Source organism: Salmo salar, chromosome ssa01, assembly GCF_905237065.1.
Source record: "Salmo salar chromosome ssa01, Ssal_v3.1, whole genome shotgun sequence".
NCBI classification, from domain to species: Eukaryota; Metazoa; Chordata; class Actinopteri; order Salmoniformes; family Salmonidae; genus Salmo; species Salmo salar.
Window position 1 is genome coordinate 33,991,935 of NC_059442.1, and position 19,814 is coordinate 34,011,748.

The 19,814-nt window shown below is 44.3% G+C and overlaps 1 protein-coding gene across 1 annotated transcript in view; it reads left to right on the forward strand.

Moving 5' to 3' along the window:
* Positions 1–18,520, forward strand: part of spred1 (sprouty related EVH1 domain containing 1) — a 74,324-nt gene extending 55,804 nt beyond the window's left edge. The window contains exons 3-6 of the mRNA XM_014193659.2: positions 2,432–2,600; positions 6,491–6,534; positions 13,746–13,910; positions 14,162–18,520. Of these exons, the coding sequence (XP_014049134.1) occupies positions 2,432–2,600; positions 6,491–6,534; positions 13,746–13,910; positions 14,162–14,857 (1,074 nt within the window). The 3' untranslated portion in view covers positions 14,858–18,520. The remainder of the gene's footprint in view (positions 1–2,431; positions 2,601–6,490; positions 6,535–13,745; positions 13,911–14,161) is intronic.
* The last annotated feature ends 1,294 nt before the right edge of the window (positions 18,521–19,814 follow it).

Below are 19,814 nucleotides of genomic sequence, written 5' to 3' on the forward strand. Positions count from 1 at the left end.
AATTGCACATCACAAATAGCCTACTAACCAACACTTCAGACTAAACTTTTTCAGTCCCTGGTTTGCATACCCATTATTGCCTTAGTTATCATTTACTGGTAGATAAGTTGAAACGTCTTTCCTACCCTACTGGCTACCGATGTCATTCTTCTGTGAATCGCGCCATGCCAGAACCAGTTGAACTGCACACTTTTGCTGCGAGCAGATGATATTCCGCTGAATGTAGGCCATTTGTGCGGCACTCGTGAATATATTTCACATGCTTTGGGATTGTGTAGGCTACTTTGTGTAAGATTTCTCTCTTGTACTACATCATTAATAAGTGGTATACCTCCACTAAACTACTTTGATACGCACCAGTAGGAATTAAGAAGTGAAAATACACAATACCCACTGAAAAACAAGTGAGTATAGTGCCTATACCTGCGTATATACCCTCCACTACACCACTGGCCCTTTGTGTTTTACAAAAAGTGCATTCTCCTACATGAGTGTGCTGGTATTATGGTTGCTGTCCTTTCAGAATCACCAACCTGTCACATACTGAAGGTCATAGGTACGCCACTGTACTAACCTGTCACACACTGAAGGCCAATAGGTTCACCACTGTGCAAACATGTTTACAATAGATATGAAGGCTGTTAAGAATACTTTATTAATGTTTCAAGAAAGGAGTGTATATATTTGGCCTCGCAAAGTGATTTTATGTGCTTTCTGAATGGAAGCTGATCATTTGTTTTTTTTACTCCTCTGGTCTCTGGAAGAAATGACGAGTCCTCACTGTCTGAAACAGAGTACAAGTGTATCTGACACAGAGACAAGACTGAGACACGTCTCAAGTACTACAACACTGGTTATTGTCCTGCTGGAAGGTGAATTTGTCTCCCAGTGTCTGTTGGAAAGCAGACTGAACCAGGTTTTGCTCTACGATTTTGCCTCTGCTTAGCTCTATTCTGAAATAAATTAAAAATGTAACTCCCTAGACTTCCGGATGACAAGTATACGCATACCATGCTGCAGCCACCACTATGCTTGAAAATATGAGGAGTGGTACTCAGTGATGTGTTGGATTTGGCCCCCCAAAAAACATTTTGTATTCAGGACATAAAGTACATTTCTTTCACACATTTTTGTACTTTAGTGACTTATTGTAAACAGGATGTATGTTTTATTCTGTACAGGCTTCTTTTCACTCTGTCATTTAGGTTAGTATTGTGGAGTAACTACAATGTTGATCCATCTTCAGTTTTCTCCTATCACATTAAACTCTGTAACTGCTTTCAAGTCAACATTGGCCTCATGGTGAAATCCCTGAGCGGTTTCCTTCCTCTCTAGCAACTGAGTTAGGAAGGACGCCTACATCTTTGCAGTGACTGGGTGTATTGATACACCATCCGAAGTGTAATTAGTAACTGCACCATGCTCAAAGGAGTATTCAATGTCTGCTTTTTTATTTTTACCCATCTACAATAGGTGCCGCCCTTTGTGAGGCGTTGGAAAACCTCCCTGATCTTTGTGGTTGAATCTGTGTTTGAAATTCAATGCTCGACTGAGGGACCTTACAACTATCTGTATGTGTGGGATACAGAGATGAGGTAGTCATAAAAAAAAGTTAAACAAAAATGTCAAGATTTGTGAATACTTTCTGAAGGCTCTGTAGTTTCTGTGGCTGCCTCCAAAACTTACCCCCCTCTACTGCTTTATCATAATTTGTAATTAAACCCCACTATGTTATGTGTTTTACACATTTATGAGGAGGGGGGGAAAAATAGCTAAAATGATTGTGTTGGACTTGTTTATATTTTTCCGAGGTTTCATATCCAGGGTTGGGGCTTTTCTTTCTCCACTCGTTTTGTTTTTCGGTGTTGTATTTGAACGAGACAATTAAACATCTTAGGGTGAGGAGTAAGATGGAGGATAGATGTCTGTTCCTCTAAGGCTCCCTCGGACAGGGATAAATAACGAAGTTTCCACTTAGTGATTTTACACTCATCTCAAGATGGATTTCTACTTGAAGAGATACTGCAAGATTCAGGCAATTCAGATATTTTTCTACTAACCCAGAGTCAGGTGAACTTGTGGATACTGTTTTCTTTGCCTATGTGTGCAGTGTGATGGTAGAGGTAGTTTTGTGAGCCAATGCTAATTAGCGTTAGCGCAATGACAAAGTCTACATGTACCTACCCGTACAGTAGCATAAAACCTTAGAATCTCGCAGTATCCCTTTAACCATGAATGGCTTTGCTTATTGGGTGAATACATTTTTGGGGGGTTTTCTTCTGCTTCTGGAGAGAGCTAGACTAGATTGTGATCTGTGTGTTTCTGTATCATATTATTTTGCATTAAAGTAGTGGGACCAACGTTTTAGTATCTGGGAACTTCAAGTCACTAACGAAGATTTTCATCTCTCGCTCTGTGTCTGTTTGGTCAGGTTGTTCTGGAGTGTATTCTAAAGAAGGACCTGGTCTACAACAAGGTCAACCCCATATTCCACCATTGGAGGATCAACGACAAGAAGTTTGGCCTGACCTTCCAGAGTCCTGCCGATGCCAGGGCCTTTGATAGAGGGATCCGCAGGGCCATCGAGGACATCAACCAAGGTGGGTTAGGAAGAACCCCTGAGCTTTTGTTCACCTCAGTTCAGTACAGTTATACCTCACAGAACTCGTGCTTTTGTAGACTCCTTTCCTCTGACATTATGCATGTCTGTTTGTATGAATTTGTGTGTGTCTGTGTGTGCAAGCGTACATTTCTGCGTGTGATTGTATGTTGGTTTATATCTGTGGCGTGTAATGGTTGACATGTTCTCCAGGTGGTTGATGCATAGAAGTGATTAGCTCTGACAACTTCCCCTGCTCCCTGCTCACTCACCCATGATTGGCCCTCCTATCTTATCTTTGCCAGCTGTGGAGGAGATAAGGGTACCACTTCCTGTACAGACTGGCAGCCTAGACAGTTGAGTTGGAGGATAGGGGCTCAGGGACGCATTTGTCAAAATAGGGGCAGTCTGTGTCTGGTGAAATTTGGAGTTTAGGCTTTAAGATAGGTGGAGTTTGGAATAGGCTAGGTGGAGTTTGGGCTAGTGGAGTCCCCACTTCCAGAAGTTAGGTTGAAAATACTGTATCCCTAAAAAATGGTAACATCCACTTTCTACCGACTCCGCTGAGAGTCAGGCTTGCATTGTTAGAGATGGGCTGAGGATAGGCTAGGTTACCATGGTTGTTGATGTGCTGAACCTGGGCTAGGCTAGATTAACCTGGTTGTTAATGGGCAGGAGCTGGACTAGGCTAACCTGGTTGTTGGTGGGCAGAAGCTGGGCTAGGCTAACCTGGTTACAGATGGGCTAAGGCTAGTGTAGGCCGGGCTAAGTGTTTGGAGATGGGCTGAGGTTAATACAGCAGCTTGGGGCTCTGATAAGAGTTTCCAGCAGAGGTAGTGCCAGAGGTAGCAAAGGCATCCAATTAGCAGGAGAAGCGCCAGCTCAGCAATCTGCCATCCAGCCTCCTGGCCTGTGTTACTCAAGATTAAAACCTGGCTTGGGCGCTATGGATACCTCCTCCACCTCCTGGCCCTGTAGACCTGGGGAGGAAACTGATGGGGTCTAACAACATGAAAAGGGGGCACTAGCCTATACCAAAATGTGTATGTAACTCTAGCTCAGAATGTCTTAGGTACTGATAAACCAGTAGAAGTAACAGTCAATACTAGCGTATTAGCAGAATTATCATTGCTGTAAATTAGCACACATGCCTATGCCTTTGGCCTTGTCAGGAATGGCTGTGTAATAAGAGTGCTGCCTGCCTCCCAGTGCCTGTTCTACTCTGCTCCTCTCCTCCCTGTATCCTCTGTTGTGTTCTTTCTTCCTCTGTATTCCTCCAGTGTTGTGTAATGCCTCTCCTCCACACAGGCAGGTTCCTCTGTATTCCTGTTGCATCGCTCTGCTGCCGGACTGCAGTGTGTGTGCTTCGAAGTCTGTGTGTGTGTGCGTTCTTAGTGTGTGTGTGTGTGTGTGTGTGTGTGTGTGTTCTTAGTGTGTGTTTGAGTGTGTGTGTGGCAACCTTGCAGTCCTCTGTTGCCATGGCAACGGTGGGCACATGGTTCAGGCAGCTCCATGGCCCAGCACTGGCAGAGTCGTGCTGCAGAAAGTCTCTGTCTCAACGTGCTACAGACAGACGTTTGGCCAAGCCATCAATGTAAATAAGAATTTGTTCCTCATAGACGTGCCTGGAAAAATAAAGGTTAGGAAAAAAATAACATTATCAATGAACACAGAGACTGACACAGAAAGATACAGGCACACTGTTGAATGCTCCCGCAGTTTTATTCTGCAACGTTTCCACCCGACAGTCTTCTTCTCTAAACTAGAGACGGAGAGACAGACCGAGACAGACAGATGCCTGGTTTCTCCTGCTGCTTGCCTGGCTTGTTTTAAATGAGGTCTTGGTGATCCTAATTAAGTGAACTGGGAGTCTTAAAAGAGCCTCTTGATGCCGTAGGTACAAACAGTTTCCTCTTCGTCCGTCCCAGTGGAAAGGAGCTAATCTCTGTTTTCTACACTACTGCCAACATTTAACTTTGGACAAATGTTCTTTCCCCCAACATTTCAATAAAAGCTTGTTTTTAGACATGTTGTTAAGAGTTGGGTACAAGTTCAACAGTACTATTACTTACACTGAATAAATCTATAAACGCAACAAGTAAAGTGTTTCATGAGCTAAAATAAAAGATCCCAGAAATGTTCCGTACACACAAAAAGCTTATTTCCCTCAAATGTTGTGCACACATTTGTTTACATCCCTGTTATTGAACATTTATCTTTTGCCAAGATAATTCATCCACCTGAAAGGTGTGGCATATCAAGAAGCTGATTAAACAGCATGATCATTACACAGGTGTATCTTGTGCTGGGGACAATAAAAGGCCACTCTAAAATGTGCAGTTTTTTCACAACACAATGCCACAAATGTCTTAAGTTTCGAGTGTGCAATTGACATGCTGACTGCAGGTATGTCCACCAGAACTGTTGCCTGAGAATTGAATGATAATTTCTCTACCATAAGCCGCCTCCAACATCACTTTAGAGAATTTGGCAGTACGTCCAACTGGCATCAAAACTGCAGACCACATATAACCAAGCCAGCCCAGGACCTCCACATTCGGCTTCTTCACCTGCAGGATCTTGTGAGACCAGTCAACCTGACAGCTGATGAAACTGTGGGGCTTGCACAACCAAGTAATTTCTGCACAAACTGTCAAACTGTCTCAGGGAAGCTCATCTGCATGCTCAGTGTCCTCACCAGGGTCTTGACCTGACTGCAGTTAGGTGTTGTAACTGACTTCAGTGGACAAATTCTCACCTTCGATGGCCACTGGCACGCTGTAGAAGTGTACTCTTCACGGATGAATCCCGGTATCATCTGTACCGGGCAGATGGCAGACCATGTGTATGGCGTTGTGTGGGCGAGTGGTTTTCTGATGTCAACATTGTGAACCAAGTGCCCATGATGGCGGTGGGGTATGGTATGGGCATGCATAAAACAATTGCATCTTATCGATGGCAATTTGAATGCACAGAGAGACAGTGACGAGATCCTGAGGCCCATTGTTGTGCCATTCATCCACCACCATCACCTCATGTTTCAGCATGATAATGCACGGCCCCATGTCACAAGGATCTGTACACAATTCCTGGAAGCTGAAAATGTCCCAGTTCTTCCATGGCCTGCATAGTCACCAGACATGTCACCCGTTGAGCATGTTTGGGATGTTCTAGGTCGACGTGTTCGACAGCGTTCCAGTTCCCGCCAATATCCAGAAACTTTGCACAGCCATTGAAGAGGAGTGGGACAACATTCCACAATCAACAGCCTGATCAACTCTATGTGAAGGAGATGTGTTGCGCTGCATGAGGCAGATGGTGGTCACACCAGATACTGACTGGTTTTCTGATCTACGCCCCTACCTTTTTTGAAGGGATCTGTGACCAACAGATGCATATCTGTATTCCCAGTCGTGAAATCCATAGATTATGAATGAGTTTATTTCAATTGAAATTGTTGCATGTTGCAATTTATATTTTTGTTTAATGTAGTATTCTTATCATAAGTCTACTTTCTTCAAACTCGTCATGGATTTTTATCCCCGACCCGAGTTGTACTTATACAAGCAGAGAGCAGATTTCATTAGGCCATGTGCCTTACTAACACAGAGTAGCTTTTCATTTCCCCATTTAGCTGTGATGGTGAATGTAAGTCTGGGCCTACCATACTTCCCTCAATGGCTTCCCTCTTCCCATCTATCACCAGTGGCATGCTTGTGGGGGATGTGTGACGTCTGGGCACTTGTAACATTTTAGGGACTTTTGATATTAAAGGGACTTGGTGATGTGGGGATGTATGTTATGTGAACTGTCTGTCATATCTGTGTCTGTGTAGCTACATGCTGGAATTCTTATTGAATTTCTGACTTTAATCAATCTTCTCTTTTTCAGGCTCTCCTGCATTTGGTGACTCGGACTCCCTGGATGGGTTACAGGTGAGTCCAGGGACTAGGGTCCCCGTATATTCTCCATGTCTTTATTTGGTGGCACTACGGTTTTCTGTCGCACTAACCTGACTTCTCACCAGTCTAGTTTAATTCAGTTATGTTTCCTGTGCTTGAATCAAGGACGCAGGGCCGAGGTAAAGCTGAGCAGTGGCTCAACACAACACTCTATCCAAGTACTGCTTCAGGCCCTTTGTCTTCTCCTCTGACAGTTGTCTTTAGGATATGGGTCTGTTGTAGCAGCCTGGGTCTTGCCTTACCTTTCATTGCTGGGGAGTTGTCGAGTGTGCCCACGGCTTAGGTGTGCATATCTGTCACCCGGTCAAAACTGATACCTGGGAACCAAGTTTCGTTAAAAAAAAGTCAACATGGTACATTTCTCCAATTTGTCTTTGTGTGTTATCTGAAACCACTCGTATTTCCTCATCTATTGATAGATTGAACTGTGCTCAGGTGTAGTGTGTTGATAAAGGAGTTGGTTCTCTTTGTCCTCCTTAGTATGAACTTTTACAAGCTACTGGTACTGTTCGGCAGTGTATATAGCAAAGTTTTCTCAATCTCATCAACAGGGAGTGAAGGTAAAGGCCTGCACACCCAAGCTGGTTTTGCTTTAGATATGGAGTGTGCTGTAGAAACACAACACTGCTCCTTGCTCAAGTTTTGCTTATGAAACACCACAAGTAGACAAACCTATCAGATTGACACGAAGGGCCAATGCGTTGTATTTGTGAAAGTATTACATGGCAAACTGAACCTCTTTACTAAAGGCATTGTTTCAGATGACCTGCTAAACTAATGATTTAGTATCCCCTGCTGCTCTTTAATTCCCAGGATCTGGGGGGGGGTTTGTGTCCACCAGTGACCTGGTGGATGGGCTGCAATCACCTTTGAGCCCACAGTATCTGACCTGATTCACAGAGTGGAGTAGAGAAGGTCAGAGGGCGTGAGAGGAACAAGAGGATCTGTTCCTGTGGAGAGCAGCTTCCTCTTTAAGAAATCAGCCGTACAGGAAGTCCAATGACAGCTGTTGCCAGGCAGCAAAGGAGCCGGCGGGCGGCCGGTGGGTGGGTGGGTGGGAGGAGCAGGGGGGGTTCAGTAAGTGAGCAACCAAGGGTGTCGCCATGGTAATTTGGCATCAGAGTGTTGCGGTCTGAGACCTGGGAGTGGGCTACACGGGCGAGAAACTGTGAGGCTAGTCACACTCTCACACCAAGCCACGCAGCCAAAGAGATGGAGCTAACTAACGCTCGACTCAAATGCCACCACACACTAGGCAAGTTTCCATTAACCCAGGTTTATTTGACAAAAGCAATGTAAAAAATAAAATAGTTTTGCAGTATGTGTAATGGAAACGGCAGATACAGGAGAAACGTTCGAAAGATCTACAACATTTTTATCCTTGCCGAATCATTTTGAAGGTACGCACGAGATGTCACCGCGTAACTATAAAGCTCCACTCCACGTTACTGCTTGCAATAACATTTTTTTGAATAAAAATAAAGTTTCTTTGCAGGACAAGGATTGTCCTGACTTTCAAGAATGCTTGAATTGCTTCTCCTTGCTTTTCTGGTTGGCTATAAAGTTTCACCATCCAATTATTTCAGCTCTACAGGAGTGCAAGTTCCACCATGACATCGGCCGTGGCGACACATTGGCACATTAGAATTATTAGAATATGTCAAATATTAGTCAATTATTGCATTCTATCCATGCTGGCTTTCGCGGGCTACCTGAGACGTGAAACAGATAGGTGGGAGGGCATATACAGGCTCTCAACAATTTATTAATGCGCAATTTGCCTAAATGGATAATGGAAACACTTCAACCACTACATTTTTATTTGCCACTAGTTTTGTCATCATTTTTTTCCCTAAAATGTTTTTTTTGTAGGTGTGATGTCATGACGTCCAGCTGTTTTCATCGACACAAGATGGTTGAATGGAAACGCACCCTAGCAGGCAATTGTCACATCTATTTTCTACGCAAACTTTTTAAAATTTGAAAATAAATCACTGGACTAGTTAATGGAAACATATCTATTGTGTGATATTAGCCTGCACCTCTTCATAACTGGACACGTTTCAGCCATCACTATGTGCTGTGCTCCATCCCAGAATTTAACTCGGACGGCGAGAACTGTGTGTACGCAGACTAAAAAGGCCATAGAAATAAGTTGGGTTTTGTTCAGTTTCATTTCTTCGTCGAAACTCTGACATGAATTGATTTAGCTGAAAGTGACCTTGTGCTGTAGCCCAGCCAAGATCCATGAGATGAGTCACTTTGACACGGGAGGTAGGGCACTTTGACACGGGAGGTAGGGCACTTTGACACGGGAGGTAGGGCGCTTTGACACGGGAGGTAGGGCACTTTGACACGGGAGGTAGGGCACTTTGACACGGGAGGTAGGGCACTTTGACACGGGAGGTAGGGCACTTTGACACGGGAGGTAGGGCGCTTTGACACGGGAGGTAGGGCGCTTTGACACGGGAGGTAGGGCGCTTTGACACGGGAGGTAGGGCGCTTTGACACGGGAGGTAGGGCGCTTTGACACGGGAGGTAGGGCGCTTTGACACGGGAGGTAGGGCGCTTTGACACGGGAGGTAGGGGCGCTTTGACACGGGAGGTAGGGCGCTTTGACACGGGAGGTAGGGCACTTTGACACGGGAGGTAGGGCACTTTGACACGGGAGGTAGGGCACTTTGACACGGGAGGTAGGGCACTTTGACACGGGAGGTAGGGCACTTTGACACGGGAGGCAGGGCACTTTGACACGGGAGGCAGGGCACTTTGACACGGGAGGCAGGGCACTTTGACACGGGAGGCAGGGCACTTTGACACGGGAGGCAGGGCACTTTGACACGGGAGGCAGGGCACTTTGACACGGGAGGCAGGGCACTTTGGAGGCTTGTTTGGCCTTTTATTGGATTTAGCCTAGTCACTCTCTGTATGAGCTTGACTGGACTTGTAACATGTCTGCCATGTAGAGTGTTTTAGGATGTCTGGATTTCCCCTGATACTCTGAAACTCTGAGCATATGCAGACATCAATGGCCAACCAGGTCTCTTTGTATCTGGAACCTCTTAACCCCCGGTCCAGATGTGTGTGTGTGTGTGTGTGTGTGTGTGTGTGTGTGTAATGCGCGGCTCTGTATCTTGTGTGTGCCTGTGTGTGTGGTGTAGGGCCCTCATCAGCCCACATCCTGCCCTCCCTCACCCCGACACCTCACACACACCGCCAGTCTCTCTCTCACACACACACATACGCAGTCAACACTGTCAAAAGCTGACATACTGTGAAAATGCCCCCCCCCCTGCCCACACACACTCTCATAGCCATTCACACACTTCATTGAAAAGATGCTGCTGTCCTTGACTTAGCCTTTGCAGAACCTTGTTTAGATGCAACATTTGACAGATTTATGAAAAAGAAAAACCACATCTACTGCATGACCTCAGCTGAGGGGGATGGATGAGCCTTTCCTTATCTCAAATGGATGTAGAAGAGAGGACTTGTGGGAGATGTAGTTTGTGTTTGCAGAGATTTTGATGCAGCCAAGTATTTGAGAGGAGGTGGGGTGATATAGTTCAAGAGAGATTAAAGAAGCAAACCCCAGTGGTGGGTGGTCAAACGGTGCATGTTTTAGTCAAGTAAGGTAGTTTGGTTGAGGAGAAAGCGTACTGAAGAGAAGCCCCTGTCGAATCAGTGTAGAGCAGGGCTGAGCAGCGTTTACGAGGATTCATACTAGGAATGAGTCATGGTCTGTGACACTGAAGAACTCGTCATACACAATCCCACTCTCTCCCCCTCTGCTTCTCTCTCTAACACACATCTGAATGCTTTTTGCTCGGGATGTTTCACAATGAAATACTGTGAACAGAGGACCCAGATATTTCAGAGGTCGTCATGCAGATGCCTGGACCTGTGACTCCTTATGAGTCGCTGGTTCAACACACCCACAACATGGGCTACACACACCTGTGCCTTATGGGGTTTCCAGAATGCGGAGCAGCCCAGCCCCTTCCCCCGTTTGTGCCTGGGAGGGTGGAAGCGCTTGAAGCTCTGATGTTGGTCCTGCGCCAGGTTGCTCCCCGCCATCTCCCCCTCGACATCTCTGGGGTCAGATCAGAACCAGATTGCCCCCCACGCATGCCTTTGAATGGTGGGGCTCAGCCCAGTGCTTTAAAAGGAAGCCCAAATCTGGTTCCCATTTCACTCCCCTAACACACACACACACACACACACACACACACACACACACAGCTGTCATCTGTCTTTTTAAGTTATGGGCTGCATTTCTCCAGCTGGAGCTGGTTTATGACATTCTCTCGGCAGACTTGTTGGCCGTGCTCTCTGTCTCACACGCATGCATGCGCACACACACACACACACACACATACGTATACATATGCTCTCGTACACACACTTATTTTATCCTGTTCTGTTTTTTCTATTCTTTCCACTCCTCTTCTTAGTCTGTCCTTCCTGCTCAGACGGCTAACACACTGGGTGTGTGACAGTGTTTTAGCATTCAGAGAGGAAACAAGACGCACACACTTTGTTGAGAGAGAGAGGCATCTCTTAGCAACCACAGGACAGTAATTACTGTAACAGCAGCTGGGCGCAAACCAGATTTCCGCTGTGCGTTAAAACACTGGCGTGGGCTACTTTACACAGTGCACTGACTAACCAGCAGCCTCCTCCACACGCAGAGAGAGAGAGAAAGAGGGAGGGAGAGATGAAGCCAGGGAGTGTATGCTTATGTGTGTGAGAATATGTATCTTTGTGTGACTGCGTGTAAGGTTGCGTACTATATGTGTGTGAGAATTTGTGTGTGCGTGCGTGTACTGGCATGTGCACAGATGGGAGCACCATGCTTGTGTGAGTGCTGAAATGTGCTGGCCATAAGGCCTCTCTCAGTCATGGCTGCCTATCTCCTCCTCCATACCTTTCTTCCTCTCCTGCTGGGGTTGGGCTCATACTCTGTCACCTAACAAGTGTGTGTCAATGTATTTGCTCTCTATATGTATGAATGTATTTGGTCTATATATGTATGAATGTATTTGGTCTGTGTGTTACATAGTTATTAACAGTATTTGTCATCTTCAGTTGACTAGGAGTTGTCTGTGGATGATGCCGTTAATACCTTGAAACAATGTTTTTTAAATAAAAATAAAACGACTCCTTTGAGGACACATTTAGCCTTAAAGAGGAGGGAATGTTTTACATTTTAATTTAGCAGACGCACTTATCCACTGTGACTTACAGTAGTGAGTGCATATATTTTGGTACTGGTCCCCGGTGGAAGTTGAACCCATATCCCTGGCGTTGCAAGCGCCATGCTCTACCTACTGAGCCACACGGGACTGCGAAACTGGCTACAGGGTTAGAAGTGGCTATGTGTTTATCAGGCCCATGTTTGTAGATCTCACAGCAATAAAAATGCCTGTGGGAACACATGGGAGGCTGATAGGAACTCGGAGTTCTCAACAGACGGGGCTTGAGTCATCTCAGGCAGAAGCACAGGGAGAAATGTGAGCTCTGGCTGCCACCTGGTGGACACATGTGGAATTCATAAAGTTAGGACATCAGTGGCATCTGTAGCTAATGTGAGTCAGTGTTATGCTTCTTAGTTGGAAGTATAATAAAGACGCCTTGTATAAGTTAGAATGTATGATGTGTTGAATAAAAACTCAGCAAAAAAAGAAACGTCCTCTCACTGTCAACTGTTTATTTTCAGCCAACTTAACATGTGTAAATATTTGTATGAACATAAGATTCAACAACTGAGACATAAACTGAACAAGTTCCACAGACATGTGACTAACAGAAATTGAATAATGTGTCCCTGAACAAAGGGGGGGTCAAAATCAAAAGTAACAGTCAGTATCTGGTGTGGCCACCAGCTGCATTAAGTACTGCAGTGCATCTCCTCCTCATGGACTGCACCAGATTTGCCAGTTCTTGCTGTGAGATGTTACCCCACTCTTCCACCATGGCACCTGCAAGTTCCCAGACATTTCTGGGAGGAATGGCTCAAGCCCTCACCCTCCGATCCAACAGGTCCCAGACGTGCTCAATAGGTTTGAGATCCGGGCTCTTTGCTGGTCATGGCAGAACACATTCCTGTCTTGCAGGAAATCACGCACAGAATGAGCAGTATGGCTGGTGGCATTGTCATGCTGGTGGGTCATGTCAGGATGAGCCTGCAGGGAGGGTACCACATGAGGGAGGAGGATGTCTTCCCTGGAACGCACAGCGTTGAGATTGCCTGCAATGACAACAAGCTCAGTCCCATGATGCTGTGACACACCGCCCCAGACCATGACGGACCATCCACCTCCAAATCGATCCCGCTCCAGAGTACAGGCCTCGGTGTAATGCTCATTCCTTCGATGATAAACGCGAATCCGACCATCACCCCGGTGAGACAAAACCGCGACTCGTCAGTGAAGAGCACTTTTTGCCAGTCCTGTCTGGTCCAGGGACGGTGGGGTTGTGCCCATAGGCATCATTGTTGCCGGTGATGTCTGGTGAGGACCTGCCTTACAACAGGCCTACAAGCCCTATTGCGGACAGTTTGAGCACTGATGAAGGGATTGTGCGTTCCTGGTGTAACTCGGGCAGTTGTTGCCATCCTGTACCTGTCCCACAGGTGTAATGTTCGGATGTACCGATCCTGTATAGGTGTTGTTACACGTGGTCTGCCACTGCGAGGACGATCAGCTGTCCGTCCTGTCTCCCTGTAGCACTGTCTTAGGCGTCTCACAGTACGGACATTGCAATTTATTGCCCTGGCCACATCTGCAGTCCTCATGCCTCCTTGCAGCATGCCTAAGGCACGTTCACACAGATGAGCAGGAACCCTGGGCATCCTTCTTTTGGTGTTTTTCAGAGTCAGTAGAAAGGCTTCTCCAGTGTCCCAAGTTTTCATAACTGTGACCTTAATTGCCTACTGTCTGTAAGCTGTTAGTGTCTTAACGACCATTCCACAGCTACATGTTCATGAATTGTTTATGATTCATTGAACAAGCATGGGAATCAGTGTTTAAACCCATTACAATGAAGATCTGTGAAGTTATTTGGATTTTTACGAATTATTTTTGAAAGACAGGGTCCTGAAAAGGGGCCGTTTCTTTTTTTGCTGAGTTTAGAAGTTGATAGATGTGGCCAATTTCTGACATTTGTGTGTGGTTGTGTTGCAGCCCCTGTGTGAGGAGCCACCCTCCATCTGTACACCAATGAAGGAGCCCTTCTCCCCCCTGAATGTCCACAGTGTGGTGTCCACTGAGCCCTGCCGAGGCTGCTATGTCCGCGCTCAGCCTTTTGACCAGTTCCCCTCCAGCAACCGACGCTACCTGCCTCCTCAGGTCAGTATCAAACATCTCTAGACCCACTCTATATTATTGTGTATCATTAGCCCTTTATCGCGGTTGGAGATTAAACCTAGTCAAGTATACTAATTCTGAAGAATTTCTTATTACATGACATGGAAGAACAGTAAAGATCAGTCAAGATGCATACTAAACTAAACTTAAATCTATGCTGACAACATGCTAAAATGTCTGTTGTGCGCCCTCCTGAACTGAATAAACAATACTATAATAACTGTCTCAACTAGGTCTCCTTCAAGTCAACGCGCCACGTGCGCTTTCACATGGACGAAGAGGAGATCGTTAGGATCAACCCTCGTAAGGACGTTCTGATCCGCGGTTATGAGGACTACCGCCACCCCGTCATGTGGAAGCATGATGTGGAGCGAGAGGACCCTGACTTCCCCGCCTCCTTCCACAAACTGGACACCAAGAAGTGTGAGTACCTCTTCCCCGAGGGGCCGGGCATGGAGTCCCACTCGGGCCCTGGGAGTATGGGTATGGGCACAGGCCTAGGGCTGGGTAAAGACTCCTCCATCAAGACCCAGCCCTCGCCGCTGCTCAAGTCCAAAAAAGGGCGGCGGCGGCGGGAGGATGGTGAGCGTTCACGCTGTATCTACTGCCGGGAAATGTTTAACCATGAGGACAACCGGCGGGGGCAGTGCCAGGACGCTCCAGACCCCATCAAGCAGTGCATCTATAAAGTCAGCTGCATGCTGTGTGCCGAGAGCATGCTCTACCACTGCATGTCCGACTCTGAGGGAGACTTCTCGGACCCGTGCTCGTGTGACACGGCAGACGAGCAGTTCTGCCTGCGCTGGCTGGCCCTGGTGGCGCTGTCCTTCATCGCTCCCTGTATGTGCTGCTACCTGCCGCTGAGAGCCTGCCACCACTGTGGGGAGGCCTGCCGATGCTGCGGGGGCAAGCACAAGGCCGCCGGGTGACCTGACTGAACTCTGACCCCCCTCACCCGGGACGACCTACCCACAACACAGCTAGCTAACACAGGAAAGCGGAAGCTTGTTTTTCCATTCACCTCTCAAAGGGGGGTGACATGTTGTTATAGACCCCTGGCTCTGGATGTCTTTTGGAGATGTTTGTGTCCTCCGACGCAGAGGGCAACGGAAGACCAACCTCGTGCTTTACGGGCTCTGAGTGTGAAGTTAAGTTCAGGAGCTGAACGCGTGGAGAAGGCGTTGTGATTAACAGACATGGTGATATTACTAAACACACACTCACACTCGTACATAATACAGACAGGCAGGCCACCATGTCAGACTCTCTCTAGAAGTAATGTGTAACTTTATGAAGGAATAACAAAGAACAACAAAAAGAAAACAACAATTGTGCGGAAAGAAAACATACTTAGTGTTCCAGTATGCTAAAAGGGATATTTTCTTGCTTTTTTGTGAATTTGCGATTGGTTAACAGTGGCCTTCCCTTTGGCTCGAGCATTGGCCGACAGTGTAATTATTAGACAGAGAAAGTGCACTAGAAATGTTTTATCCCCCCCTTAAAGGTAACCTTCACACAATTCTAATGGTACATTAACCTTACGACCATTCTTAGAGTCATTTAACAGTTCAGAGATGTTGCTGTGGTGGATGTGTACGTCTTTCCTTATTTTTCCTATTAGTCGAATGTTGAACAAAAAAAGAACGTAACACCTTTATCTTTTGACGGGTACAGTATGACATAGCTTTTGACATTCACCATAGATAATGTTAGAATTATTTCCTTGTTTTGGTAAGGCGATTTGGACCACTTATTTGCATTCCAACATAAAGGGATCGATTCCATGAGCAGAAGGGAAAACATGGTAATGTATTTTGCCATCCTCCATCCCCCCCAAAACGTTTCTTCTAAGTCAAGAGTTAATGTTAACACTCCTTGAATCACCTTACACGAATGAGACCAATACTTCACAATTCCATGTACTTTACCAGATTTTCAATTTGGACTCAATCAAATGTTTGCTTCATGGTGAAACTGGTGTTTGTCTTTGTGTCTTGCTCATTTTATGTTTTGAATTTATAAAGTTGAAATTTTACTCAACCAGCAAGTTTTTACATGTAATTTTGGTGACTAAGGGGTAGTGAGTGCCCCTTTGTTGAACAAGTTACTTACATTAGGCTAGTTTGGGGAAAACTAAAAGTTTTGAATTAGTCGGCAACAAGAAATCACCAATTTAAAACTAAACTTTTGTGTGAGAAAAACCCACCTTGAAAGCACTGGTCTCCAAGCTTTGGTTCCAGCACCATCTCCACGTTTCAAAAGTACTGTATGTCTGTCCCCTTGTGATTGAAGCATTTGTAAGAATGAGTCAAATGTACTGCTGTTATTAGGTCATTTTGCAGCTTGTCCACGGTAACTCCTAGAATACATAATTTAACATTTGCCCAGTCGTGAATTAATGGATGCATCGTTTTAAAGGTCACAGAAAGAAAGTACGTTTGGCTATAGGTTATTATAGCATATGAGTATGATTGTTGCACAAGCACAGTGATCGTAGAAGTTACTAGTTGTAACAAAACAGACTTTGTTGAAGCCTGATTGGTAGATATGAAGGTCCTTGTTCAAATCCATATTTCACACAGAAGAACAATGGCCACGATAACAACCAATGAATGACTGTAGACAGACCCCCAGTTGTATTAATTTGATACTGCATCTCAAAAAGACAGTATGTTATTGCTAATTCCTCACAACAGCATCAACTGTTGATTTTAGACTTTGTGCCTGTGCACCTGAATAATGTGTGAGAACAGAGTCTTCTTTGATCATTTAGACAAAACTATCAAACTGATAGAAAATCGCCCTTCCCAATTTGAAAAGCTTGTCATTACAGCCCTGTACCTTGGCCAGTAGATATGAACCCCATCCCTCGGCCCGCCACTCCTCGAGAAAAGGAAGTGGCAACTCGGTCTTGTCTCCAGACTGGACGGGGGCAGTCAACTTCTTCCAAATCCCACCCTTATGCCCCATGCTGGGCACTCTTTACTTTCTATGCAAACTCTTGACCATGGGAAACATATAGACCTCTCTCCACACTGAGTCAGTGACAGGACACTTTAATAATGCTATATAGATGTTACCCAGGTACCAAAATCCAAATGCCTGTAAATAAGTAACACTATATTTAAATACCTGATAATAATCCCATTTAGTTTTTTGGAAATGAAGAGCTGTATTTATCACTGCTGTCAGCATATATTGTAGCTTCAATTGACAGCATTATGTACATAGGTCACCTTTTTAGTATTATTTCACATTGAAAAGTAGAGGGCGTTGATGATTGAAATGACTATTGCGCGTTGAATAGAGTTTCTTTCTAGTTTTGTACCGAGGAAGGAAGGCTAGAGTGCTAACATGTCAAAGTAGTGACAGTCCACTTATTTTTAAAAAGTTTATATATAAAGCTGCTAGATACAATCACTAATTTTATTGTGTTGGGAGGGAGAGAAAAATCTGCTCTGAAAGACTGTTAAAACAATATCTAGTTCTCTGACAGCATATAACCATGACCACGAGTGTTTGTTAGGTGTATGTGTGTGCGTGTGTTCACCCGTTTTGGTTTGTTTGTCCATTTTTTTGAATATTTTTTTTTCTCATCCCATATTGTAATTTGGATTGCCCTGCATATTGCAAGCTGAACCAAGGTTTGATGAACCTGATTTAAAAACTTGCTGGCTGAGAAGCAAAATGTAGGATGTACATTTATACAAGTTTAGCTGAGAGATACTGAAATAACCTGTTTCATTCTGCATTAACCAGCACAGTGCAACTCGCTATCATGTACTGTATTATATATGCAACATGTCTGTCTGCTTTAATATATTTTTTTAGCTGTCGGTTAACTTTGCATATGTAAGACTTCAGTTTTTAACCACTGCTGCTAGTCTTATTATTCTTTCTTTCAATCTTAAAGTTTGGATATCTTTGGAATGCATACAAATGTACATTCTCGACTTTGTCTAGGTTAAAATGAAATGCCTATATAAACTTGTTTCTTCAGTGTATTGCTTAAAAAGGTTACTTTTCACAGCAGTTGAGTGGTTACTTTTACATTTTCCAATGCTTTGGTGCACTGATGTATGTAGGCTTTTTTCTTCTTACGGCGCTTGATGATGTAACATTTATGTGATTAGTTCTAAATAGTGGAAAACATTTGTGTTTTGAAAATTGCAGTAAAAATGGTACTCTAATTCTTCTGTAAACACTGCCTGTTTATTTTCTTTCTCGTGCATCTTTTCTTTCAGTTTCTTAGTGCCATTGGCGTCACACCCTGACAACCTTGAAAAAGTGCCTCACGTCCATCATAGTTTCCATCTTAAACTTAACAGCTCTTGTTCTGGTTATATTGGTTTATATATGTCTAGGTATTTCTATCATGGTTTGAAAATTCCAAGTATATGATGTAAAATGTATAGTTCAATAACTCATGTCATAGTTGTATTTTCTTCATACAGATGTAGCTTGTTACTTTTCATAAATATATAATGTAAATATGCATACATATGTTTGTAACTGTTTTTATGTTACATCATACACTTGTAATTTGACATATCAAATAACATTATCATAATAAAATGGTGAGTTTTAATCTTGTTGTTGTCTTGTGGGATTCTTTTAAAGACTATTATTATCTTGCCACCTCAGGTAATGTAATTATATTTCTATGGTGGAGACGCCACCTTGCATATCTACATCCAAATTCTACGTAACGTTGCAAAAACTTTCCAGGAATATTTCTCACGTATTATCTCTAGCTAGTGGTATCTAGTGCTAATGTTATTTTTTCATTGAGCAAATATCAAGACGCTCATCAGCAGGATGACTTTATTACAGCACCTTCCATTTGAGGTTCTCCAGGACCAAGTGAAATTCATCCCAGAATGTTTTCCCCATGTGAATGTCACATATACTATAATAGTATTCTGTTGAATCACTTGACATATAATTATGGTTAGACTATATAGAAGATTAATAACATTATCCGTAGGTCATGGCTGTACACAAATTACACATTTCATTCACATACTTGAATGGTAAAGAATAACATTTCAGAATGGGGTTTTTATTATGCTTTTTCAGTCCACGGAAGATATGAATATAACCCGGGAGGCAGTGGAGGCTCCTGAGGGGAAGACAGCTCATAATAATGGCCGGAACAGAGTAAATGGAATGGCATCAAACACATGGAAACCATGTATTTGATACCATTCCGCTCCAGCCAATACCACTAGCCGTCCTCCCCAGTTAAGGCGCCACCAACCTGTGCCGGGAGGTTATTAGCGGGAACCATACTTAGACATCACATCATTATATATTTTTCGTCATGGCGTCTGAGGACATGAGCAACGCCATTGAGGCATCTCCATTTTGAAGTAGGCAATTTTCTAAAATGTTCTACTAAATTTCATCAATAACTATGACAAAATACTCGTCAACAACCTATTTAAAACTATGACGATAATGAGACGAGAAGCCCTGGAAAAAAATAACCATTACAATTTACTTTTCATTTTAGTCTATGAAAATGTGAGGTGATAATTTCACAAGACTAATGGACATTTAATTTGACATGAAGCTTCTTTTCACCAGTTTTTTTCCTAATCATAAGAATGAATGCATGCAGAATATCGCATGCAATCCTCTCATTGGCAGAATTGACATATTTCAGTTGCAAGGTCTGATTGAACCATAGGTAATGATAAAGGCCTCTAGGGGGCTTCCACCATCCTTCCACCTTTTTAAAGTAGTCAACTGGGTGGGGATTCCTATGGGTTGTAGCCTCAAGGGCACTGCCCATGCTGTCACAGATGTTATAATGGCACAGACAAAAAGATGAGTCCTCTATCTATCTCTATGGATTGATCTGCCTGGCTCTCCCACACAGCT